Source organism: Acromyrmex echinatior, chromosome 4 (genome assembly GCF_024713525.1).
Source record: "Acromyrmex echinatior isolate Ae372 chromosome 4, ASM2471352v2, whole genome shotgun sequence".
NCBI lineage: Eukaryota > Metazoa > Arthropoda > Insecta > Hymenoptera > Formicidae > Acromyrmex > Acromyrmex echinatior.
This window is the reverse complement of record NC_141855.1, coordinates 13,298,958-13,326,165: the sequence shown is the minus strand read 5'-3', so window position 1 is coordinate 13,326,165 and position 27,208 is coordinate 13,298,958. Positions and strand designations below refer to the sequence as shown.

General features: G+C 33.3%; 3 protein-coding genes across 13 annotated transcripts in view; 1 reads left to right on the top strand and 2 right to left on the bottom strand.

Moving 5' to 3' along the window:
* Positions 1-507: 507 nt before the first annotated feature.
* AsnRS-m (asparagine--tRNA ligase, mitochondrial) lies at positions 508-3,861 on the bottom strand. 2 transcript variants are annotated; one of them, XM_011056707.2, is made up of 4 exons: positions 3,555-3,861; positions 2,597-3,171; positions 2,046-2,493; positions 508-1,939 (listed from the first exon to the last, which is right to left on the bottom strand). In XM_011056707.2, exons 1-4 carry the CDS (start codon positions 3,681-3,683, stop codon positions 1,679-1,681), a joined length of 1,413 nt encoding a protein of 470 aa, XP_011055009.2. In that variant the 5' UTR covers positions 3,684-3,861; the 3' UTR covers positions 508-1,678. The 2 variants fall into 2 exon arrangements, with proteins under 2 accessions (XP_011055009.2, XP_087261432.1); XM_087405306.1 differs by having other exon boundaries at positions 2,597-3,199; positions 3,555-3,666.
* Positions 3,862-4,701: 840 nt separating this feature from the next.
* On the bottom strand, positions 4,702-13,038 carry cmb (combover). 3 transcript variants are annotated; one of them, XM_011056708.2, is made up of 17 exons: positions 12,348-13,016; positions 11,613-11,751; positions 11,400-11,539; positions 11,184-11,282; positions 10,978-11,091; positions 10,506-10,895; positions 9,591-9,875; positions 9,281-9,517; positions 9,086-9,209; positions 8,871-9,026; positions 8,367-8,796; positions 7,322-7,450; positions 6,861-7,109; positions 6,591-6,765; positions 6,316-6,519; positions 6,129-6,242; positions 4,702-6,040 (listed from the first exon to the last, which is right to left on the bottom strand). In XM_011056708.2, exons 1-17 carry the CDS (start codon positions 12,507-12,509, stop codon positions 5,882-5,884), a joined length of 3,306 nt encoding a protein of 1,101 aa, XP_011055010.1. In that variant the 5' UTR covers positions 12,510-13,016; the 3' UTR covers positions 4,702-5,881. The 3 variants fall into 3 exon arrangements, with proteins under 3 accessions (XP_011055010.1, XP_087261422.1, XP_087261423.1); XM_087405296.1 differs by lacking the exon at positions 10,978-11,091 and having other exon boundaries at positions 12,348-13,025; XM_087405297.1 differs by lacking the exons at positions 4,702-6,040; positions 6,129-6,242 and having other exon boundaries at positions 6,349-6,542; positions 12,348-13,038.
* Positions 13,039-15,202: 2,164 nt separating this feature from the next.
* The window catches only part of ATP8A (ATPase phospholipid transporting 8A1), a 41,460-nt gene continuing 29,454 nt past the window's right edge, over positions 15,203-27,208 (top strand). For 4 of the 8 annotated variants that reach the window (XM_087405294.1, XM_087405291.1, XM_087405295.1 and 1 more), the window contains exons 1-2: positions 15,264-15,957; positions 27,110-27,200. In XM_087405294.1, coding sequence (XP_087261420.1) covers positions 15,893-15,957; positions 27,110-27,200 — 156 coding nt within the window. In that variant the 5' untranslated portion in view covers positions 15,264-15,892. The other 4 variants (XM_087405290.1, XM_087405293.1, XM_011056710.2 and 1 more) reach the window with 4 other exon arrangements.

Genomic DNA, 27,208 nt, shown 5'->3' with positions numbered 1-27,208 from the left:
CAATGAACACAAAAAGAGAGCGCAAGGAAAACATAGGTTGTACATATATTTTATGTATTTTGAAAAGTAGTAGCATTCCTGCGCGAGAATGAATGTATTATTTGTCGACATTGCTTTGTGATAGAGAAAACGACGGATTTACTTATGATTTATATACTCAAACTGAAAACTTCGAATACCCTAACGGTACTTGCTTAAGTTTGATGATGTATTTTATCATTAAAACCTTCAAGTACTGTTCGTGCTTATGTAAGGGTGCGAGCCACTTCACGTTGCAAATGCTTTGAAGCATTCTTTTATTGATAACATTTTTTTTTCTGATTAATTAACGAAATATTTGCAGCGTTAAATGGATCACATCCTAGGCTTGATGGTGATTTACACTCACCTGTAATATTAAGTACTCGTACTTGTACATAAAATGCTGCAGATCCTTCAAAATAAGTTTGCTGGGAGGGATGGGATGGGAGGGGAGGGCATAGGGCGAGTCATTTCAAGGTGTACAAATTATGTGATATGAATCATCTACTTGTAATGTACATAACTATCAACAGAAAAACAATGACGATAAAATTGACGAGGATTATTACTACTGCTTAGATATGCATTATTTTGTTGTATAAAAGAAGACTTGTTTATTACAGGCTTGACTTTTCTCTCTTTTTAATTATCCTTTCTATTATATCCTTTTATAACTTTAAAGCTGCTTAGGACTTGAATTTCATAAGCTAGGAATACTTGAAACAATAAAGATATTGATAAAAAAAAAACTTATATTTTTGTTCTTATGATGTCTCAATATTCAATAAACTGCGTTTAAAATGGAATCACTGCGTAAACTTATTGCGATTATTTCGTTGTATCTTTCAATATTCAATAAACTACATTTAAAATGGAATTACTGCGTAAACTTATTGCGACTATTTCATTGTATCTTTCAATATTCAATAAATTGCGTTCAAAATGGAATCACTGCGTAAAGTTATTGCGATTATTTCGTTGTATCTTTCAATATTCAATAAACTGCATTTAAAATGGAATTACTGTGTATAAAATTTCATTATAAAAAAATAAAAGACTATGATAGACAAAAAAATTTAGTAATAAAACAGAGTAAGCGATAAAGCAATAAAGATAAGCCATAAAAGAATAACGTAAATTGTAATAAAACAAAATATTGATTAAGCTTATTATTTAAGTTTTTTTTGTGTGCCATAGTATTTTAACTCTCCAATCATCACATCCATCATTATTAAACCTGTATAACATAAAAAAAGACTTGTATGAAATATGCGGCATTGTTTTTCCATTTGAAAAACCATCAATTTACATTGATGGTCACATTTTTTGTTAGGAGGATAAATTATGGGAGCATCTGATGAAATGCCGGGTAAGCGGTGCTCCCAATTAATCTTGGTGGTGCTGGTACAGGGGGAGTTTTTTAGCGAGGTAGGCGATGGTGTCCGCTGTCCTTTCCTTTGGGGAGGACGCGGACCCATCGAATCCCGCACACCCAGAAGACCGGTCTCTGGGCGTCTTCCCGTCATCCGGTTAGGTTCTCCCTTTGGGAGTATCCCGGATGACGGGCTTTGCGAAGATTTTTCTCCTCTCGCAAAAAAAAAAAAAAAAAAAAATAGGGAGGATAAATTAAGTAATACGAAACCCTGAAAAACTTTATTCATAAATTGCAATTGTGCGGCCATCTGGGGAAAGGCACAGTGTCCTTGATATTGCCAATCCCCAAGACGCATTGCAAAAATCTGTCAAAGCCCAATCCAAAACCACCTGTTGGCACATTTCCATATTTACGTAAATCTAAATACCACGAGAGATTCCCCGTGGGAGGCAGCTTCAACTCTAATTTTCCATAATCATCTTCACGCATACTACCTCCTACCAATTCTCCCACATCTGGTACTAACAAGTCCAGTGCCGCTACCTTATAAGAAAAAAAAAAGATAAAATAGATAAAAAGTATTATAAGACATTTATTCAGGAAAAACGATTTTTAAAAATTACACATTATTTGTTTGTTGCCGACTTACCTTAGATACATCATCTACGCACTCTTTCATATAAAATGGCTTAATAACTTTTGGCCAGTTAATAACGAACACTGGCACTCCATCGTTATGCTGTACTAAAAACAATTCGTGCTCTTTCGATAATGCCTCTCCATACTTTATAGGTTGTTGCAATCTATTTGCATGATTATTTAACACATTGAAAGCATCTTCGTACGTTAAACGTACAAATGTTTTGTTCAACCACTGTAATTCTGGAGCATTGATTGAATGCAAATCTGAAGCTCCTTTTTCAATCATTCGCTCGATAACCCGTTTCACTAAAAGTTCAACTTCCTCCATCAATTCTTCGATCCGTGTAATAAACGCTATCTCTACCTCTAACATATAAAACTCTGATAAATGCAATCTCGATTTCGAATTTTCCGCCCTGAATGTAGGTCCAAAAGTATACACTTTTGTGAGAGCTCTGAAAAAGTTCTAACAATACATTACATCCTATAATTTAGCGACGACTGCAAAAATAGGTATGATAGATACATTGACAATGTCTAGCAAAGAATTTAAATCACCTTGCTACTGCCTCCAAATGCAACTGTCCAGAGACAGCGAGGAAGGCAATAGTGTCAAAATAAATCTCATTTTCTGATTGACCTTCCTTCTTCATACTTTTTAAAATCTCTTTAGATTGCGGTTTGACGAGGAATACCTCACCCGCGCCTTCACAATCATTGGACGTCAACATTGGTGTGTGTACACTAAGAAACCCCCTATCTCTCAAATGATCAGTGATCATTGTAGTAGCAAGATCGCGTAGTCTTAACAAGCTAGAGAAGCCTCGCGTTCTCGGTCTTAAATGTAAATACTGTCTGATATATTCCGGATCGTATGTCTTTCTCGGTGCGAAAGGATACCCGTCCTCCAATACATTGCACGCGCCGATCACGTGTACCTCGGTCGCGCGTAGTTCAGTCTTACCGTTGGGAGCCAGGAATAGCTCTCCTTCCACGCTGATGCTACTCCCGTAACGCAAATCGTCAGGTTTAATCACCTTTGGTACAACAACTTGTAACATTTTGCATGTCGATCCATCGGAAATGTCAACAAAAACTGTATCCTTCATCTTTCGCAGTGCACGTACCCATCCCTAAGCATGGAGAGAGATGAATACATATCTGTGAGTATAAACAAGATGAAACCAGTTGGTTTCTATTGTAAAATTTGCGAGTTGTAGACGCGACAATGTAAGCGTCGCCGCGAGCCAACGTTTATCATTTCAATGCGCTCAAGATTCTATTATATTTGTCAAATCCGTGAATGGGATGACCATAAGACTTAAGAACAGAAGCAATCCAGAACTTTCCTTTTCTATTAATTATGCAATCATTCGAAATACCGTAGATAAAAGGAACAACCGAGACTCTGTAAGGCGCGAAGCGAGAACTTTTCAGACACCTCTCGGATGTCCCTTGAAGGGTTTTCGTGTTCCGTGATGTGAAAATGAAAGTCGCGTAATAGAGCACGTCTAACCTGTACTTTAGCAAGCTTCCCAATTGCCTCTTTTGACGTTGTATCTAAAATTGATGAGCATTTGTGTGCACCACACTTGACGATGTCTGTCTTAAGCGGGTGCAGCCTCCCAATATACCTCGAGAGCATTTCCGAGGATGGCCCGACTTCCAACAATTGTTATCCCCAGAAAAAATGCCTACTTGCACGAGAAAGTTCAAAATGGAGTCGTCGTATGTCAGGATTGCGCGCGAGTGAAACGAGCGAGGTGAATAATGCCGCATCTTTATTGCCGCTACATCCCAATGAGAACGATGCGTGATTCGATCTGTTCTAGATGAGACAAATTGGCAGCCAAATCCGCATTTATATTTATTTAATTTAACATTTGATTAATGTAAATGTGTTGTTTATTCTTCAATATTATATCTTTAATCGGTTGTTAAGGCCAAAGCTTTCACCGATCAGCTTGATTGATTAATTGTCAGCTATGATTGGTTAATTTTACTTAACGATAAATGATATTGGTCGGTTCCAATGGAATAATCAATCGATAAAGCTTTCGTGGAACTCTGTCTATGGTAAATATTTCGTCTACCTCGTGATGCATTAGACGATTAGATTATTAGAGGCTTTATACAATAAGCGAATAAGTCATTAAAGATAAATCAGAAGATAGAAATAGACTTAATAGACCAATCATAGTCGAATGTAAGAAGAATAATCGACTATGATGATTGGCTAATTTCTATCTTTCTGACTTCTGATCTATTATTTTTATGGCTTATTGTAGAAAATGTAGAAAGCCTCTAATTAATTCATATTATGAAATATCAACTTCAAGATAATAGCTAAGATGTCAGCCTTAATTTGAATATAAAATGATCTCTGGGACAGAGCTATTACTTGGATAGTACTTCTAAAATTAGCAGAATAATCAAAATGATAAGTTTTAATTTGATTTCTTTATATATAGCGATTTCTTTCTCTTTCCCCTCCCTTCCCTTTTTTATAAATAAATTTTGAATATTTATTCAATATAATAGATATTAAAAATTTATTTTGTTTAGATACCCTCAAATAAGAAAAATTACTATATAAATCAATTACTTCTTATCAGTATCAGTTTTACAATAAGGAATATACAATAAATGATAAAATAATATAATTTCGAAAGCATCCAATTTAATAATAAATATCTAAATTATAAGAAGTTACAATATTATTTATAAGCCAAATCTTGAATATAGCGAAATATTGTGTATAAGTTTAAATTATTTAGTGTTTTTTAATTTTAAAATCTATTTGCGTATTTTGAAATTAAAAAAAAATTAAAATTACATTTCAGAGACTTATGGATGTAGCTAGATTTAAGAGAGTTAGGGACAAGCATAGATAAGTTACTTTGAAATTGGAAAAAAACAGGCTTCTCTCGTATTTCACTTTAGGCGCATCTACTTCTCAGCTAAATCTAATTTAGATTTGATGGATTCTGTTTAATTAAACAAATACAAAACCTAGGGAATCTGTTTATCCCAAAGTAAGTTTAAGTTTTAAAACAATCCTTTTTTAAAATATGGAGTTTGTTCAATTTTAAATTCACAATACATATCTTGTTTAATTCCAATTTCGGAATAAGAGTCTGTTTAGGCCAATATGAGTCAGAATACGAGTCTATTTAATATCGAATTCGAAATATAAGTCATTCAGTCATTCATGCTATTAACATAATTTCATTAAATCGCAAATGAAATGCACAAACCATTTTGTATTTTAGAGAAAAAATACATTTTCATAATGTTTAGAGAATAACTCTAAAGCTTATAAGTTTTCATTCAAGTGCCAATTTTTATATTATTTGTAGCCAATCAATCAATTTCATATTTTTTGAGGATTGTACGTATACCTTCTATATTTATATATATTGATGTAATATAGATTTGTATAATATAAACTTATTTTTATTATGTCTATCTTGTGTACTCTTTTGATCTAGGCAGATATTAGTAAGGCCCAGTTCCACAACTCACGATTAACTCTTAATCGAGATTCATTTCTCATCTCTTTCCAATTCTAGAATTGGAAAGGGACAATGAATAAGTTGAACCTCGATTAAGAGTAACCATGAGTTGTGGAACTCGGCCTAAGACTTTTTAGTTTTTAATAGCTTTTACTATTTATCAGACTTTATTTATTTATTAATCAATAGCTTTGTAAACGGAAGCAATAGTAAATTAATATTTTATCAAAGATTACGATACATCTCTACTTTCCTTTTACATTTAAAATAGGTGTAAATAGCATTTTATCACATCGTGATTAACGAAAGCAATCTAATAACAAATCTTTTAATGCAATCTAAAAAAATTATCAATAGTATCTTCTGCTCTTTCATCTTCAGTCTTGGCAGCTAGACTTTCGAGGTCAGGAATAGCCGCCTCAGCAGTAATTGGATATGATGCTGCTTCTTCTTGCCCTTTCTCGTTATCTATATCGCTAATAGGAAGCTAGAATAACATGCAATATATTTAATATTGATCTGTGTGTCACTCACTTCGAAAGAAATTTAAGAGAGATGAAAAAAAGAGGATATACTTTTTGATTTCCTGAAGATTCAGGTCTTGATTGATCGGCTTCCGCTAAGTCTTCGTTATAACCGGGTTTAATGTTAGAAGTAGAAGGGATCGCACATTCAACTGGAGATGTTCCCTAAAAATATTAGAAATTATAATTTAAATAAATAATTTCTCGCGTATTGTACCTCTTTGATATTATTATTTACCGTTATTTCCAAATGTTCTATTAATGGTATTTGAGACGAAACTGGAGATGAAGCAGTATCTACATGAGACATCTGAGACATCACAACCATTTTGAACATAGCCGAATGATCGATCATAGATGCATTTTCCAAAGCAAAATCTGCATCCGAATCTTCGTCGCTAGATTGGTAACTTTCGCTTGGAGTTAAGTCAGGTGCTTCATTCTGCAAAGAATGTTAATTGATAGCTACAGAATTCAATATACATACTGTACATCTATAAATTATGTACTAACCAATGGATTATTTAATGTTTGCTTATCTTGCAAAGCGCGTAATGATCTTAACAAATGAGATCGCAATCGATGGTCCTCGCTAATGGCTTTAATTTCTCTTAAAATAATTATTAAATAATCGGGTCGTCTCTTATTTACTGCGATGAGCGAACTGATTGCCTCTTTCAACTCTGAGCTGTTCATCGTAAAATAAAAAACAAATTTATATAAAAAGTTTATATAAAGACTATATGACAATTATATTTGATAAATTTCGAAGAAGATTCGAACCTTAAGTTATTAAAAAGATTATCATCGTTCGTTGCAGATGGTAATCGGAAAGAATTATGAGTTTCTTCCCAAAGATTATCAACTTGTTGAGACATTTCATTTGTTATGATATTACTACGAATAGTAGTATTTTCTCTGTCCTGTTGTTGTAAATTTGATGGTAATTGTAAATTCAATGAATATTGGGTCTCTGCGCCAGTTAATGGTAGAGATAAATTATCAGGTCCTTGGTCTCGATTCCGCTCTTTTCTAAAATCAAAACACAAATAAAAGGTGTTACATAAAGAGTGCTCCAATTGTCAATTTAATCTTCTAACCGTGTTTAGAAGGTTTAATATAATATACCGCAAAATTGATATTTTTGTTGACAATATTATCGTTACCACGAGAATTTCTTAAAAAGCTCAGGTCGAAAAAGACCCAAACACGACTAGAAGATTAATTAATTTTATATTGCATACATTAGTGAACTATTAACGCTGCTTCCACTAGTATTAGTTGTGTTTGCGGAACACGTTGAATTTGCTACAGCCATTGGAGAATCAGTCATTGTCTTCACATTTCCTGAGAGCAGATTTTGTCGGGAATAACTGGAAGTCGAAAAACATATATATGTAATATTAAGACAATATGTAGCATATATATTTTATGCAAAAATTCACAGACCATACCAAAATCAATTATCAATTATCAATCAAAAAGTTTCGTTACAAAACGATTTTCGTATAAAACGACGGAAAAGAATTTTATTTGAAACTGTAGTTAAATGGCAAGAAATTTCTGTGTGTTAAGACATTGTCATGCATTAACATTAGTCATTGAAAAATTTATATTGATGATACCTATCCAATCTCATAAAATCCATTTACATACCTATGTATTACCTTCCAATGAATGTTTTCCTTACTTATTTTTGTTCGTATTAACCATCGGATTATATAATTGAAATTATAATAGGCTACATACGTGCTTAATACAATCTTAAACAAGGGTAATGATAAGTAAGAAGTATAAGACAGAAAATGTTGCAAAGGTAGATTGTGATGTTTATTACTAAATGAAACGTGATACATTAGATTTACAGAAAAATGGAAAACGAATAACTATGCAAAACTGATAACTATGAAATATTATGGAAAAATATACAAGTATGAAGTAAGTACAGAAAAAATACAGAATAGTAATTAGAAATTTTCTAATAATATAATTAATACAAACTGTTATAATAATAAATAATATTAGAATATATTATTACTAAAATTTCATTAATATTTCATATTTATCTGTTTTCCTCTATTACAACAATCATGTTGGAAATCAGATTTAATAATAAATATAATTTTTAGAAAAAAAACATCTGAAATAAAATTATGAAAGAATAAATATACGCAATGAAATGTCTTTCTCACAAATCTACCGTTTTACAATGCGCAAATAAATGAAATGAATTTGTAAATCGAAACTAACAAGTCACATATTCGTCAAGTTATGAGTTCAATCTTTTACCTTCGAAAATTATCCCAGTAGTTGTTCGCTCTATTACCAGGAGGTACTTGATTGTTCAATTGTTGCTGCTGTTGCTGCTGCAAGTTAGAGCTAACTACTGGAGTATGCGATAACGCTGCTGAAGAATTAGGTAGCGACACGAGATTCGGTAAAGATGAACTGGGAGGTAAGGTTGTATCCAATGTGTCACCGAGATTGTGGACGCTACGGCTCAGATTAGAATGTTCCTCCTGAGTTTCAGCATTGTTGATGCGCTGCGGAGTCTGATTTTGTGATCGCAATTGTAGTTCAACAATGGCAGCACGCATGGATTGTAATTCACGTTGCTGTGACCACAGAAGTTGACAGCACTGTTGCATTGTTGTGCCCATCATTTGCAACTGATGAGCTTGCGAACCCAATAATAATTGCCGATAATATTCAATCGTAGCTACAACGAAATATGCATAATATTTTTCTCTTTTTCTTTTTAATTTTTAAAATATCTTTAAAATTATATTTTACCAGTTTGTCCTTGATTAATAGACGGAGGTGGTATAGGACAAGTCCATAAATTTCCAACAACTCCACTATTCTCGATAGCAGCGGGTGGACCAATATCCAATAAATTTTCTGATGTAGATACGCCGTCTACACTTTGCTCGTTAGAACCTCCTGCACCTATTAAAAATATGCATAATAATTGTTTGATCATCATAACGTATAATAACAATGTTTACCTGCAGAAGATGGCCAGATATTTGCGGGTGTGCTGGTATGACTAGCTTGAGAACCAGAGCTCCTTTGACTATTTTGATCTAACGCTTGAACATCCCGATTCATATTGGAAGGCTGTGTTGGTTCCTATTTATTTGAAAGAGATATATAATTGCATATTTTCATAAGAAAGGTTAAAAAACACAATGTTTCTAAACCTTTCTTATAAGATCTTCAAATTGATGTCTTTTCGCTTGCTTAGACTGAGTCTCCGCATTAAAACTCTGCTTCTTTTCATTTGCACTTAGAGGTATAAGTGCTGGAGGTGGGCGAGAGAACGGGCAGTTCGAAGAAGTAAGGTGAGCAGCCGTGGATAATGGTTGTTTTAAACGTTGCAATTTGGCTCGTGTACTCTGTAGCAAGGTTGATTGTTCTTTAAGCTCTGATGTCAGCGTCTAGATAATGAACAAAAAGTGCCCTATAGTATACATTATTAAAGTTTAAAGTATTATAAGATTGTTGCATTACCCGTATATCTGAGATGTTAGACTCCAAACCTCGATGTTTTGTATGATTGACGTCATTGCTTCGATTTTCAAATGAGATGCTTGTTATATCCTCGGTAATTCCATTCATTGCACTTTCATCGTGCGTATCAATATCTTGCTCGGGTTCGGAAGAAAAGTCAATAGAATCGCGAATTTTCGTACCGTTATTTTCCTCCATTAAAGCTTTTACATGTGCAAGTTGTGCTTTCATCGCTTCCAATTCCATGGTTTTATCCTTCATTGTATTTCTCGAACCTTCTGAGCTCTGAACAATTAACATAAATGTAATAAAGACAAACGACAAATATAACTTACACAGAAATCATAAGAAATAATAAGAAATCTCACAAATAGAGATCTTAATCCATGTATACACTTAGCGAACGAAAACAAACAGTGAACGCAAAATTTTGTTATTTAATTTTATGTTGTTAATAAAAGTCGTACAAGTTTAATTGCTACGAATTCGAATCTAATCGAATACTAATACGAATTCGGTACAATCAAGAAAAAAGATAAACTGCTCACAAACACAAACACAAATGTCCGAACATTCACAGTTGGTATTATTCGCTGGATGTATACGCGACTTTGACCATGAGTTTTTATCATGAGTAAAGTGATGAGCAACGATAAAATCAGAAAAGTTCAGTAATAATAAAATGTTTTTAAAATATCCACTGTTATATCGCGTAGAATCGTCAATAAATTGAAAATTATACGAGTGACAGACATCAATATACCTTTAAACAGAGGTACAGTTAGTTATAAACATTATAAAAAATAAAAGTGGATATGATATTATATATGTACAAAATATTATTATGAAATGAATTTCATATTTGTGCAAAGTGTGTATGTTGTGAATACGTATTGTACGAAAATTAAGACTAACACAACTGCCTCTGTCGGACGTCTCTATGGCTTGTAATTCCGCTACAAGGTGATCCATTTGTTTCTTTTTTGTCTGTAGTTGTGCCAGTTTGCCTCTCAATGCCGCCGTTTCCGACTCAAGTTGCTCGACATTAGCAGGACTCGGCAGGGACGCACGGTTGTCTTCCCAGGTAGTAGAATTGGGCGTACTCTGATTTTCTCGTTGCAAAAGCACTTGTTGCGCTTGACGCGCCTTGTTCAATCTTTCTCTGACACACATCTGCATATCCGCTAAATTGGCTTGCTGCTCTTGCAACTGCGCGAGTTTATTCTGATATTCTTCCATATTTCTTCGTAATTGCATCTCTCTGCTAGCATCGCCGCATTCATCTATGTCTTCTCTTTCGCCATTCTGCATGCCATTATGCATAAAATAAAATATTTAATTTCACAAAATCAATCTATGTCTCGATAAAACATTAAAGGCTAATAACCTCGTCAGGGATTCCATTATTATGATACTGCTCTAATAATTTAGAGAGTTTTGTCTCACTATCGTGAAGATCGTCCACCATTCTACTTAACTTTTCGCTCTGAGCTTGTGCTCGCTATGAGATATAATTATAATATGGAAAAATAGTTTAAACACAAATTTCTATATAAAATATTTGCTATACTATTGTGTATGAATAATACTCACAGGATCAGAGGATTGATCAAGAGAGTCTATCATTGTTGCAGTGACTCTAATATAATCTCTGATTTGATTTAAGCGACTTTCTACTTGACTTCTCTCGGGCTTTAAAATAATAAAACATTATAATTATAAAAAATTATATAATTACAATTATAGAAATAAATTTAAATTATAAAAACTATAATTAAAAGTAAAAATATTCAGATACAATAACAGTACCATCTTATTCACATTGGAAGGTTTTGTTCCTTGTAACTGTGATGGTGATTGAGTTCTGGGATCAGTAAATGGGATCATTTTTATCCAAGGTGTACAGTCTTCTATACTGTAATTACACTGTCTTGTTGAGTTATGCGATGCTACAAGTAAAATTACAAATTATATACATATGAGGTAGACAGAAGAGGTAGAATTACGTATTAATATATTTACCAAAGTCAGATAAGTCTTGATACGTTGTAAAGTATGAAGAAGGCAGTTGAGAGGAGGCTCTTGTGTTGCTGTTCTTTGCTTCTCTTGATACTCTTGATTCACGGTCGTATTCACTTGCTACTTGCCAATCTAGTTGAAACTAATATACAAATCTTTTTCAGATAATGTTAAGCTATTGCAAACGTAGAACGGAAATAAGCTTATGGGTGTGCTGGGAGAAATACTCGCAGCTCTATTGCAGATTCACCTCCGTGAATATGTATTCTTAGAGTAAGAAACACCCCACTATTCTGCAGTCTATTAATAGAATGAATTCGACACTGCTCAAAGCAGCTTAATAGCGTATATCCGTCAGGGTAGACTTGGGGCGTCTTCTCCCACTAAATATCATTCCACTTGGAATACAACTTATTTATAAAATCATTCTCTCTTTTTTTAATCTCTGTTACAACCATTTTCTCACATCATTACTTTTTCTCTTCAGCAACTAAATATTTTTAACAAGTAATAAAAATTATACAAAATAAAGCTCAAATGATCAATGTGTAATTAATAAAATTTTCTTTTCTTCAACCAGCAAAAATAATACATAAAAAAATGCATGCATAATATAATGTTCTATTGTTTTTTCTCAGTATGGATTACATATCAGTATGGATCTCTCTTTTAATCTACTTAAAAACAAGGAAAGCAGGGCAAAGTCCTGGGAGAGAACAAGATTTCCGATGGATTTACCAAGTTGTTAAAATGCTGCGGGTGACCGTGATAAACCGAACGGTTTTGCTGATTAGCAGCGGACCGCTCCCGGTTCCTGTCGCTCCTCCGATTGCTTTTCGGCAGGGTGCCTGTGTTGCGGGGGCCTCCGCCTCCGCCCCCTCCGTTGATACCGGGCGACATCGCCGTTCGCTTCGCACAAGGAGCTCTTTCGAGAGCGTGAGATTATTGACTATTACGTAGCTTAACCTCACAGCTGGATGAAACCTGGTGAAACCGCACAAAAATGGACGTGAGATACTAGCGTAGTGAGCGGGAAGACACGAACGAGGATTCTCGATGGAGAGGAGCACGGGAAGATTGGAAATACAGCGAGGACGTGATTCTCCACTTCGATGACGTGAAATCGCGTCCGGTTGGTCTTACGTCAAAATACTTGGCAAGCGGCGCCGAAAGAATCAGGAATGCTATAAATAGAACGCGCGTACATCGACGTGACTCGCTACGATGATCGCAAATCTCAATATCGATGCATCGGTTGTATCCCCGACAACGATCGATGCGTTTGGGTACGTTTCCCTTGGTTTCCTTAATGCGTCGATACTGCGGCCATTTTTAAATGTCCCTTCACATTGTTTGTAGTGGATGACTTCGATCAAACTTCGATTAAATTAATCGGCAATTAACTCATCAAATAATACCTGTATCGCTTTCTTAATGTGGATAGAATTAGTTTTTTGTTAATTTTTGTAAATACGCATTTTTTAAATAATTTAAGAGTTTGGTTAATTGTCTTTCCGAATTAAAAATGATCTCATTAAAGGGTCGAAACGTTTGCGAGTTTTTTTTATCTTATATATGTTTATATTTATGTATTATATTTACTTGTGTCAACAATATATAACAAACAAATAGTATTAAAAATAGAAGCATATACGTGCGTATTATAGCCTAGCGTTAAAAATAAAATAATAATAGCATCGTTATTATAATAATAGCATATAATAATAGCATTTATCGTTCAGTTCAGCTCACTAGATTCTTATTGTATAATATATTTTATATGATTTTTAATTTTTTATTGCAAATATATACACGAACAAAATTAGATCGGAGACAATGCATTATATTATTAGAAACTATTTGTTTTAGGCAGTTCTGTCGATTAAATTGTGTTCATTTCTAAATATTGTAGTTTAATTTTAATCTCGGTTCAACATATAGAACTTGATTAATTCTTAAAATTAGAAAAAGATGAAGAGTTGAGCTAAAATTTAATCTACAGTGAAATGGACATTAATCGATTAAATTAATAAATTGGAGTCTGATCGAAATTGTCCACAAATCTAATATAAATTATATGTCCATTTTTCTATCAATAATGTAAATCAAGGCCGTTGTTCTTAGGAGATAGATACAATCGTCACAAGTGTTGCATGTCGTTCTATTATCTTTATTTATTAAATGCCAAGAAAGATAGAACAACATTTATATCGACTATGTTTCTCTGTAAAACTAACTTTAATCTTAGTTTAATTTACTCTTTATTTTTTTCTAAGAACTTTAAAAAAAAATAAAAAAGTAGATTGAATCAAATAAATTAAAATTAATCAATATAAAATATATTTAGTATTCACTTCAGTGTATTTAAATTAAAATTAATAAATATTGGAAATGGATATTAGTATGTCATGAAATGTGAAGGAATTTAAAGAAAATAGGAGAAATCGCAATGTTATAATAAATTATTGTTGATGCAAAGTAAGTTATATATGCATATTAATTCTACTTAATATTAGGTGTTGGAATTAATTCGTAGCGTTTTACAAGTGATGGGAAGTACTTTCATTAATGTATTTTTTAATGCTCATGTGAAATAAATAACATTCTTCCATTAAAAAACGCTACGAATTAATTCCAACACCTAATAATTATATTATGATATAAAAATATTAAAAATAATAATAATAAAGTATACGAGCAATAAAAGCGTTAATGCAGAAATTGGTGCACAAATAATATTCATATAATATATTAATCTACTATGAGTGTCGATACAAATTTCTTGGACGTTTCGATTTACTTCAAACCATCATCAGCAAGTTGTGGATAATTTTCATCGATGTCATTACAAAATTTTTCCAACAATTTTACAACAATTATATGAATTTTATATGAATTTGCGCATCAATTTCCGCGCTGTTTTAACGCTCTCATTGTCCGAATACTTTATTATCATTATTTTTAATTTCGAGAGCCCTATTATTTAAATTTTGTTTTAAAAATATTAAAGAAACTTTTATAATAATAGAAATAAAAGAAAAGAGAACAATCTAAAAACTTTCATATATATAATAATGTTCGAGTTTCTTAATTTATAGCCTTATAAAATTAGTTATTTCTGGAACTTTGATATAGTTTTGGTTTCTTCTTAAGAAATTCCAAAGTTTCTTTACGTTAAGGCTAATTAAGACGTTTCGGAAAAAGTTCTGGTGATCAGATTTTAAAAATAGAAACCGAGGATGTCAGAGATATCGTTTCACGTTTCCGTCGTAGGAACAAATTGAATTTTATTTCGATTTAAGTCAAATTACATTTTTATTACACTATATAATTAATATAATTTAATTGTATATATGATAAATTATATTATAAAATTATGCAAAATTTTCATAAGACATACGCTGTATAAAATTTCCAAGAATTTGAAAAACTTTCATCCGCTGCCGCTAAAGAAAATCATTGAACTTATCATTTGTCGATCTTGGCTACAACCTGGAGCTGATCCGAAATAGAGCAACAAATTACACACGTAAGGATTCTTTTTTTTTTTTATTAAAGATAAACATACAAGAGCCTGAATTATTCCTAGATGACTATCACGATGGTTCGACGATCGATAGCTGCTGCTACCTGGCGCACGCAAAGAGGACCCCGGCATCGGCCAACGGCGCAGCGCGCGAGGAGACGACGATGCGTTTCCCGCCTGTGGCATTCACGAAGAGTTAATAATAAATGGACGCGTCCCTCGCGGTGCTTTACAGGCGTCTTTATGGCGTGGTATATCTAGTCCACGTCGGGTCATCAACGCCTACGACGAGCGGCGCGCGGCCGTGTCTCGTGAGCGGCGCTCGCTCGCAACTCGCGCGACTCTCGCCGACTCTCGCGTGTCCGGAAACAGTTCGCTCGCGGATCGCGACTTGGATAATCGTGGAGACTGCGGAGAGTCGCATCGCGTCCCGCGGGCGAAATTTGAACGAGAAAAAGAAAAGAAAAGACACGACGAGGAACATCTTCCTGTCATCAGCACGTTCTCGTTCGTTCTTTTGTTTTTCTCTTTATCTCCGTCATCGTCATCCTCGTCATCCTCATTCCCATCTGTCACCCGTCAATCGGACGCGTGTTCCCCCCATGCGGCCGCGAGGCAGCGGCCCGTGCGTTCGCGTTCGCGCTCGCGTGCGGCGTGCGTACGAGTATCGTGCGTGGCTGCGTGCGTGACGACGACGGCGACGACGGGCCACGCTTCCTTGGTGTACGCGCGGATTTATCTCTCGACAAGCGGTGAAATGCCGACAAGCTGGCGGCACGCGTGCGACGGCATAGGCAAATGCGGACACGCGACCACGCACGGGTGAGTGTGCTTTCTCTCTCTCTCTCTCTCTCTCTCTGTGTCTCCTTCCCTCTCACTTTCTCTATCTGCTTTCGCACACTGCGACAGGGTTTGAGGTTAGAACGTGAGAGGTGGAAGATGTCAAACGCAGGGCGAAGGGCGGCCCATGTAGGGATAGTCGAAAAGGTAACTCCTATTGAACTTCGATCAATTTGATTGATGATTAATGTCTATTTTTACTAATATATATGACGAACTTTAATCTTGGGTTAACTTATTTTTTTTATCTTCTAGTTTTAAAAATTAGAAGAAGATAAAGAATAAATTAATTCGAGATTAAATTAGTAAATCTTTACATTGATAGAAAATAGGCCTACTTGTCAAACGATGTTTGTATTATTTCATCAATCTAGATGGAATTGCCAATTTTTTATTGCCTAACATGTAGAAAAAAAAGATTAGATCATGGATACATGAAAATTTTATAAGCAGTCGATTGAACTTGCTGGTCGAATTAATTCTCGATTAAGTTAATCGTAGTTTGATCGAAGTCGCCTTAAATTAGCGATAGATCTAAAGCCGTTATGGCCTTGACGCGAATGAGGTGATTTCCTTTCCCTTTGCGAAGCAACGAGTACATTTCCTAAGGCTTGCATCAGAAATTGCATTAGAATTAAATTGAGTTGAAGATTAGAATTCTCAATCGCAATCAGAGAAACACGGATTAAAATTAGAATTATTTAATTTGTTAAATAATTCTAATTTTAATCTGCAATTATTAAAATTATTTAAAAATTAAAATCATATTTCTAATTTACAATCTCTCAATTTCTATTGTGTAATCTGGCACGCGGTTAAGTACAATTCTTAAATCGCAAGCTTTTAGACTACGGTTTATTCGGATAACTGTTATTTTCCGGGCATTGTGATGTGGTCCCGTTACGGAATCATGTTGCTTTTTTGCCGCAGAGGAAGATGCGCCAAACAAATAAATATTAGCTTTGCTAAATATTTATTTGTTATCTTTGACATTTTCCGCACGCTCCAAGGCACCTTGTGAGTGTCTGAAGGCATCAGAATAGATCTCGTTATTCTGGCACGATACGGAGAACGATCCTTCGCAGTAAGAAACGCATTTCTTTGCTTCCTTTCTCATAACATTAAGGTGCGTCAACTATACATACATGGTGTTGTCTCTTGATTACCGCGCGCGTCACTGGCAGGTGAAAGCTGAGTGAAAGATTTTCAGTCGACTCACATTATCCTAGAATTCTAATAATAAGAAATTGAAAAGATTTTTCCAAAAACTCTTAAAACTTTTATCTTTTTCTAATTTAAATAATTATAAAAAATAAAGAATAAATTAAATCAAAATTAAAATTAATCTATATTGATAAAAATGGACATTAGGACGATTTCAATCGATCTCTGGTTAATATTAATTCGGAAATAAAATGCACACGCAGTGAAAAGAGCGTAATAATTAGCTTTTATAATAATTAGTTTAGCAAAAACATTTGATAATTCTCGATGATGACATTCTTATGTCTATTTCTATCAATTAGATTACTTTAATAGATTGATTTTAATATTAGGTGCGTTCGAGGAGACAATTAGCGCTATTTACGTTCTATCCTTGTTTTACGTCTAAACAACGAAGATAAAACGACAGAAGTAGCGTCTCTCCGAATGCACCAATTGATTTAAATTTATTTTTTATGTTTTTCTTTTAATTTTAAAATTAGAAAAAATAAAAAGTAATATTTTCCAAATATTCTTACGTTTAACATTAATTCAGGAATGAAATGCATACACAAGAAAAGAACATAATAATTAGCCGAGTTTGACAGAAACGCTTGATAATTCTCGACAATGCTATTCTTATATCAATTTATATCAATTTATTTATATCAATGTAGATTAATATTTATCTTGACTTTTTTATTTTTTTTTGGTTTTAAAAATTATAAAAAATAAAGAGTAAATTAAACTGAGATTAAAATTAATCTATTTGGTAGAAATGGACATTAGAGTGATTTAAATCGAACTCTGATTAATTTAGTCGGTGATTAATTCAATCGACAGAACGCTTGGCATTATAATTTCTAACAGTATACTTTGTAATTGAAATAGTAGCAAGAATTAATAATTCATATTGCTAAAAACATTATGGATGACTTAATGAATTAATTGAAGTTTGATCAAAGTTCTTTAGAGGTGATCTCTAATTCTTTTTGAGTATTGCTCGTAAACGGCGAAAATACGCGTCGTTTCCTTGCGTGACTGCATGCATTTAACAGTTAGTTTCGCAATGACAATTGAATTGTCTCGTGAAAACCTCGGGTGATAAATTTATCGGATGCATTCAGCATTGACGCGAATAAGAGTACACCGAAGAGAAGAGATACTCTATCGCGACGTGTCCTGCCGGTGATTTTACATTCGCCAGGATGCATTTGTGAAATTTTCAAAGTGCAAGCGGCAACTGGCTACTTGTTGCATAATACATCGATTTCCCTGAGCTGGCCGGGCGGCACCGTTGCGGCGTCTTTGTGCACCAACACAGCATGAACATTCTTAAATTTGATGTGATAGCGATGCTTTACTTTGGGCATGAGTATCGATCCTGATCTTCCGCCGAAATCGAGCATCCAAGCTAACACCGATTCGCGTGACACGCGAGAGGTTAAATTTCCGGCAAAATTGGTAAATGTCTCACAAATGTCTCGCAATTATTATCTCGAATTCGCTGCCTCAGTTGTAGTCAATGTCTTTGCTCGCTGTGGATGTCATTAGATTTTATTATGTTTTTTAAATGAAGGCAAACGACAGTTCCAATGCAAATAATATCGTGCAAATAATGTGAGAAAAGTGTTTGATATGATAATATAATATAGTTGATTATAATATAATACGATATAATATAATTGCATGATAAAATAATTACGATTAAGAATATACTATTTTTTATAATTATTACTGCTATAATGCTATCAACAATTATATTTATAGTTCTGTACACAAAAAATATATATAATGGAGTTTCCTAATTATATATTTATTTTATCATGCTATTATAATATAAATGTATGGTAAAATATAATTATAGTTAGGAGTTCTATTTTTACAGTTATTACTGCTAGTAATAATCATTATATTTATATACAAAAAAAAGATATATAAAATGAAGCTCCTAAGTATACTTATTTTATTATGTCATAATCACAATTGTCACAAATATCGCTCTGCAAATAGACACTTTTTTTCTCAATGCGTTTTTTCTCAACACAACATCCGGATATTTTCCCGCAGTGATATAGTGAACTTACGAATATAAACGACGTGTTTATCGATGGACTCGCGACATCGTTTCTTCCATTCAGAAAGCCTGAACCCTCGGCCTTGCAGCGGTAACTATGTTCCGAATGATCGATAAAATAACAGCCGCCGTGTGTTAAATCCGGAACGCGACTTATGCCATACACTGCTTCATGTGTGGAATTAATTTCTGCGAAAAGGATTATATGGATTGTTTCTTTATTAGAGCCAAGATAATACTCGACTGGTGCCACAAAAAATTAATCAGACGGTATTATATGTTTCGAGATAATCATGAGCGCTTCGTTCATGGTCGTATAAGTTCCATCGATCTGTTCTAGACGAGAGAAATTAACACCATCATTCTTTCTAACTCCGCTATCTCGAGATTTTTCTTGTTTTCCTGTTATTTGTAGTACTGTCACGTGAGATTAGAAACTTAATTAATGCTTTCAGAAATCGTCCGGTGTCACTGGTTTCTCTGAAGTAACTTGAGAGTTTCAACGTAGCTTTTATTTACTTTATTTACTTTTATTTACTTTATTAATTTACCAAATATTTAACGTTGCCCGTTAAATATTTGGTAAATTAATTTATCTGTATTAGAGACCCTAAGACAGTTTGGACATGAAGTACAGTTTTGTATGGTAGGGTAATAGGTTTAACAAATATTTACAAATATTTACAAAAGAGAAAAACATATATTTTCTATTTTTTTTTAAACTTTTCTATCTTTTTTATCTATTTCTCTCTCTCTCTCTCTCTCTCTCTCTCTCTCTCTCTCTCTCTCTGTCTCTCTTTCTGGAATTGTTAAAACATAGTGGATTAATCAAAAGTAACTTTCTCATATCCAGACTCTTATTAGAGGGTCTCTAGTTTATATATACTACACTTTGATTTATGAGACAAGAGATGATACAGATGACACAATAACGCAACATAATGTAAATCATTACATCCTTGTTGTTTGCGGATGTTAAACAAAAATGATATGATCACTGTGTCACACTGCGTCGCTTGCTGGAAAGCACCGTATATTTCGCTCTGTGTCTCCTCTATCTCATACCTTGATTTCGCTGAATGATTATATGTTATCTTGATTGTGCGTAAATGATCTAATCCTGTACATAGTAGACTCAGAAAACAGAAATTCCCTCTATTCTAATTAAAATGTCCCATATATACGCCCGTAGCAATTAGCTGACTGCTAGGCTATTGAATAAATTAGCATTTCCCCTTTGTTATCCTGTCTGCGAGAGATATTTTTAATATTCAGATCTCGTGCGACAAAGATGGAACCTCTTTTCATTGCGTGAGTCAAACATCAACCAAGCTTTTCATTCTCTACGTTTCAATTTTTGTTGATTTATTTCCATGAAGAATGGGAGCGGTCGATATGATATGTTCTACGAATTTACGCTGATGTTACGATTGTGATCTCGGTATATTATTTCTCGCTCGTGACAAATTTATAAATAGAAAAAATAATTGAAGGATTCAATCAAAGGGAAATAAATGCGAGCGAATTAACTTTTCCTGGAAAGCATAAAAAAATTTGAATAAAAATATTTTTGTTATTAATTAAAAAAATACTTTTATTATACTTTCTTTAGTTATTTCATTTATCTATATAATGGTTTAATTTTATTATTGATTATTACATTTTTTAATGGAGAATAACGTTGAGTATTCCCTGACTAATGCAGTTTAAAATTAACTATCCTCAATTATTTTCTCGATCGAACATATGTCGCGAGTAACAAGTGCCATCCGGCACTGTCTTACGGTGCTTTAAATTCGATTTCCTGCGGATGAACTATTCAATGTTTATAGAATTAAATCCAGTTTTATTCACGACGACGCGGCATATCGCTCGGCAACCTGCCTCACGTGTTCAACTCTGAGTAATCCCAATTTGTTTAAGTTGGCAATTGAAATGTGTTTTGCGAGTGTCAACTTCAGAAGTACGCTTTACTGCAGGGCTCTCGATAAATGTGATTAAAGTTAACTTAACCAAATACACTTGTCGTTAAAAAACGGGAGAATATGAGTCTAAAAAAGTCAATTTCTCGCGAAAAAAGGTCTGTGAAGGTCTGGAATCACGAGCACGCGATTTCGAAATAAATTTACAGATATAAGTAAGTGAAATTCGTAGAGTGTTCTGATTGTATTATACATATAATTACTTTATTATTTTCGTATACGATCGAATAACTGAATAGCTCCTGACTGCGTTAATCAGAAAATGCTCAACGCATTGCTTTTCCATCGAAACTTAACGTAATAAATTTTGCAAATAAATTTTGAAGAAAATTAATACAATCTTGATGTGAGTATAAAGCATTTCACTTCTATAAATTAAAGTAAAGATTCTATATCTCACAAATAATAAATTAAAAGACAGTTTTAAAAAATAATATTTATCAGAAATTGACTGTAGAACTTAATCGCTTCTGGTAATCAATCGATGTTTATTTAATAACTTTGGGCTCGATTTTATCAATATAAGATTAACTTTAATCTTAGTTCAATTTACTTTTTATCTTCTAATTCTAAGAATTAGAGAAAAAAGTAAACAAATCAATAAATTAAATCAAGATTAAAATTAATTTTACGTTAGGGTGGAACTAGACCTTTTAATCTCACGTAAATGATATATCACTGAATATATCGTTCTTCTTCAATTTATATCACACTGAACGCAATTCTTCCGCACATTCTTCCAAGAATAACACAGCTGCTAATCGTCGAGCCGAACGTATCCTGCTCAAGGAACACACCATGTCATGAGAAAGTCAAAATTACTCTATTTTGACGTCATGAAAGTCAAAACAATGATTTTTTGTTGCAAAGTCGGACCGTTTATTGATCTTAAGAATCAAAATAAAGTCATTTGACTTTTTGTGTGTTCTTTGGGCGATGTCAACAATTGCTTTTCATTAGCAGAGATGTAAACGATGAAAGTTATAAACGAACGAGACAGAAAGACGATTGTGCGAACTTTGTGTGGTTTTACGGGGTGCGGCCGGCGCGGCGCCGCGGATACTTGACCCAAATGTACGATAAAAGCCTCCACCCTGGCGAAACGCTAACGTGGAATGTTGAAAAGTCGCCCGGCGTGCACGCACGAATTTCGCCCGTGACGAACGACGTGCCGCAAGTTGGTATCACGCGAGCCTCGAAGCCGTTGGATTTAGATTCGCGCGGACCGGCTCGGGAATAACGCGCGGTGGTAGTAAAGACGTGTTGCACGACGGCTGCGGTGGTGGCTTACATAATCGTCGACGGCGCAAGTTTCGTAAGTGTTTCGACTGTCGTTTGTCATCGCGTGCATAAACCCGCTTTAATTGAGTTCCAAACAAAATCTGTGCTTCCCACCTCATGTGCTCGTCTCCGTTTTTCTCCATCCTCGTCTGGCACTGCTGCCGAGAAGCGAATTGTACAGTCTTTGCTGTGAAAAGAGAATTCGTTTCAACGGAAGTCGATTTTGCTGGACGATCACACATTTTGTTGGATGTAGATCTGAAACTTTTGTTGGATCTTGAAAATAATTTTCTTGGAAATTCAAACTGGTTGTAAAATTTTTCGCAGCATTTTGCTCATAATTTTTTTATTTCCAACATAATTATTTTGATGGTCCAACAATTTTATTTTCAGATCTGCATTCAGAATTTCTGATCTTTCACTCAAGCTATGTATTTATTTTCTTAGCGTTTATTTTCTTCGGTCAGATTTCTTTCATAATTATCTGCATGCATGTATATAAACCGAAAAAATTGAATATATTATTGTGATGCAAGATATTACCTTTTCGGCGCCACTCTATATTTTTGTCAGGAATTTACGAGAAAATCACATTATAGGTATTGTAAAATATATCACATAAAAAATAAACGTATAATCAAATTTTTTAAATCGAAACACCAGGAACACTTTGCTTATTACCGTTAAAGAATATAACGGTAATAAGCAAACGTCTTCCACATTGCGTGTGGCAAACGTATGTATCTTTGTTAATAAAAATGTTATAGCATATAAAGAAACTCAGATGTACCGTAATGAGAGTGATACTTAAAGTTTATTGTTCTTTTGTAATAATAAAAATTACTACTAGAGTGGTCGTAAATTCACGAGATCGTTCATATCTGAGTAACGATCATACTTGTCCTGAAGGAGTGACTCTTTACTCTGGACTAATTTCGCTCTACCAGTCCCTCTGATAATGGCAAAGGTCGTGCGGCCTCATTTTAAGGAAGGGTGTGGCGTTACGTGCTGGTTATCTATGGATTCGCGTCATTATCATTCGCAAACATATACATGTGCCCGGCACTTCCCGTAATCAATGCTCGTACACGTTAAAATTGACAGCCACGCCTTCGTGTCATCATCCTGTTTGAGAGATTCCGTTCGATTCTGTATAGTCGAAGAATTCGTTTATAAATAGAATATTTGAATTCCATGTGGATTATCAGTAATTGGAGCTACATACTGTATGTGAAAGAAAAATATTTGATTAAAAAAAAATATTACACACAAAATACACACTGAAAAAAAATATTAAATTAAAAAAATATTTTTTTGTATAGTTCTAAATGAAAGTTTATTAAATGTAAACATATGTTTATTTGATATGAGAACCACTAATTTAATTTAACTATCATTTTTTTATTTTAAGAAAATATTTATTTACTGGAAGTAAATGTTTAGAGTTAATGTACTATTCAAAGAAATATGTATTAAGATTTAGTAAATTTTTTTAGTGTGAGTATTTTTAACTAATTGCATAGTAAAATAATTATTAATAGTTAGGAGTTGATCCAGGTTTATGTTATTACTGTTATAATATTAATAATTATAAGTAGGAATTTTTAATTTAAACTCTAAAAAGCTTTCCTATTGTTGATTGATATAATTAGTAAATTAAAGATTTAGTAAACTAAAGATTTTTTTTTATTCTTTAAAGTGTAACTTTTAAGATAATTTTATAAATTGAGAACGATTTTTTAAATTTGACATAATTTATAGAAATTAGGAGACATTAAAATGTCAAACTCAATTTTTTTTAATGGAGAATGTTGAACTATCAATAGATGATAAATTTATTCTCAAATGACGACATGAGAGAAATAGATTATGATTGCTGCGGTTCATTTCTACTAACACATAAAATTACATAAAAATGAATTGATTCTTATGAAATTTATAAAATTTGTAATTTAAGTAATGATACATGACAGATTTATAACAAACGTTTTTTTTTAATTTGTTACTTTGATACTGAAAATGACTTAATGGAAACTTTTATCGTTATTTACATATAATTATTTAAATAGACAATTGCACTTCATAATTATTATAAAGCTTCATAATTATTTTATCACGCAATTATCCTAATTACAAATATACCGAGAAAAATTTCTGATTGAAAAGGAATGAAGATTCTGATCATTATACCAATTAGAATTCTAATTATCTCAACAGAATTATACTAGATTCAACCGGAAAATTCTGATTTGTTCATTTTCAACTAGAATTAATTCTTTTTTCCTCCAGTATACCAAACACTTTTTTCTCATATACAATACGATTTACGCGACAAATTGTACAGGCATAAACAAAAACGTTCAATAATATGCGACGAGGATATCCCTCGTTGAATCGTTGCATTATGTTGAAAGAAAAAAAAACATGTGGCAACCTAACTATTACGTTTATCGTGTCACGCTATAATTACATCGACGTTTATTAGCGTCGTACCGGAAGCACGGGAGTGGTAATTTGTGATCGCGATAATTTGCCATAGCTCGCGATGAAGATAATTACGTCTGCGCTGTCGCCCTGTTTTGCGTATCGACGAAGACGATGTATGAAAAGTCATCACTCCAGGGAGTCGACATTTCCGACATTTCGTCGCGGAGCGTGACGCTCTTTTCGAAAGGGAAAGGACAATGATTTTAGTGATAACTTGCTCCTCAGGAAAGGGCATTTCTTTATAATACATCTGAGAACGAGTTGAAATGACGCACGGACCGCGCTTCGCTACCTCATTATCAACTCGATAAAATTCAATTATTCAATGTCTCTTTACTGCTGACGATCCTCGCGATCTATGATGGCCTTGTTGCGGAGAAGCATCGTCGATAATATCGACCATTTTGCACTCCATCATCGCGCTTTTCCTCACCGCATCGTGTTTGCGTTATTGATGAAGTCGCGTCTCTCTGGGAATTGTCGCGGGTCCTTGGGAAGCAGCACGTGTATCTAATTTTCCCTCTGTGCTATTGTTATATTATATTTTAATAATGCGCACGCGCGGCAAAAATATATAAGTAGACTATAATTTTCCATTTTAGAATTATGTCATGAAAGAGAATGATCATTTGAAGTTTAATGAGATAATAAATCGAGACTATATTTAGGTATGATACATAAAGATGGTATGTAAGATTTATTTACGAGATGTAATAACTCGAAAGATGTAATAACTTTGTTTTATGTTGTTAAAAAATTGTGAATAACGAAGGATGCGACAAGAATAAGTAGACGTAAATAATAATTTTTGATTTTAGAATTATGTAATTTGCAAAAATTTGGTTACTTGAGGTTTAATGAGATAATAAATTGAGGTTGTATTAGTGATATGCATGAAGCAATGGTGTGTAAGATTTATTTACGAAATACTATCTTAAGTATTTGTTTAATTTATTACAGAATTATGAATAGGAAGGATACAAAAGATTAATAAAATTGTATGATTCGGCAATCAATGAAATTACAAGCTTATCACATTGCGATAAGCTAAGGCTCACGCGATCGATGCTTCTATCAGACGAGTGTTACTAAAAAGTCGCGTTCAATCACATAATAGAAATAATTAAGAACTTCGTGGTCTGACTCCGGAAATCGATGACTTAGAAATTAATCTTCTTTGAAATTCGTTATTCGTAACATACAACGTTGATGAACATTCTGTTTTGTTCTACAGATTATTTCAGGATTTTTCGCACTTTTTCCTTTAAGCAAATAAAAACATATATCCTTTCCTTTGAAAAACTCAATAATACAAGCAGAGAATTAAATTTCAAAATTAAACTTTTTTTAGGTGATAATAAAAAAATTGAAAACTTTTCTTAAGTAGCAATTAAAGTACACGAGTAGAAATAAAAAATTTATTATTTTAACTTTTGTGTTTGAAGAAGATATATTGGTTTTTTATTTCAAAAGTGACACTTAATAAAAAATATTAACTTTTTAGTTATTATTATGAGCTAAGTAAAGATTATCTATCAATCATCAAGAATAAACTAATTTACAGTCTGTCCATCACTTGTGACACTCAAAGAGATTGTAACACCTGTTAAGAGTGATACATTTTGAATTGTGTGTAAATAAAAAGGAAAGTCTTCTACAAAGAACATTTGGAGTGGTGATCGAAGTTTGAAGAAGAAATTATTTTATTTTAAATGTAATTATACCGATTAAATAAATATAAACTGAAAATATTTCGAGTTATATCACTTTGATGAATTATTCCGGATTTATCATAATTTTATAAGATGTTAAAATCGTTATAATTCAAAAGTTATGAAACAAAAATGATAAAAATGACGTTTGTTTTTAAAACTATGTTCTCTTTATCGATATTATTCTTATAGATATTATAATTATTAGACAATAATTTTCTATTAAGTTTAAAAAATAGTTTTCCCTCTTGTCTGAAAAATTTAATTTTTTTAATTGCGTTACTTCCGATGCAAGAGAACGATATTTTTTTTGTGGCACGAAGCAGAGTAATTAATTTTATTTTTTTTTTTAAATTATACATTATAAGAGATTTTTTTCTTCTTCCACCTAGTTGCTACAAGATGCAATCAGTGAAGGATGACCTTCCTAATCGAAGGCCTGCCTTGTCGAAGACGACCGCGGGAATCGTCGTGACAGTCTTGGTAAAACC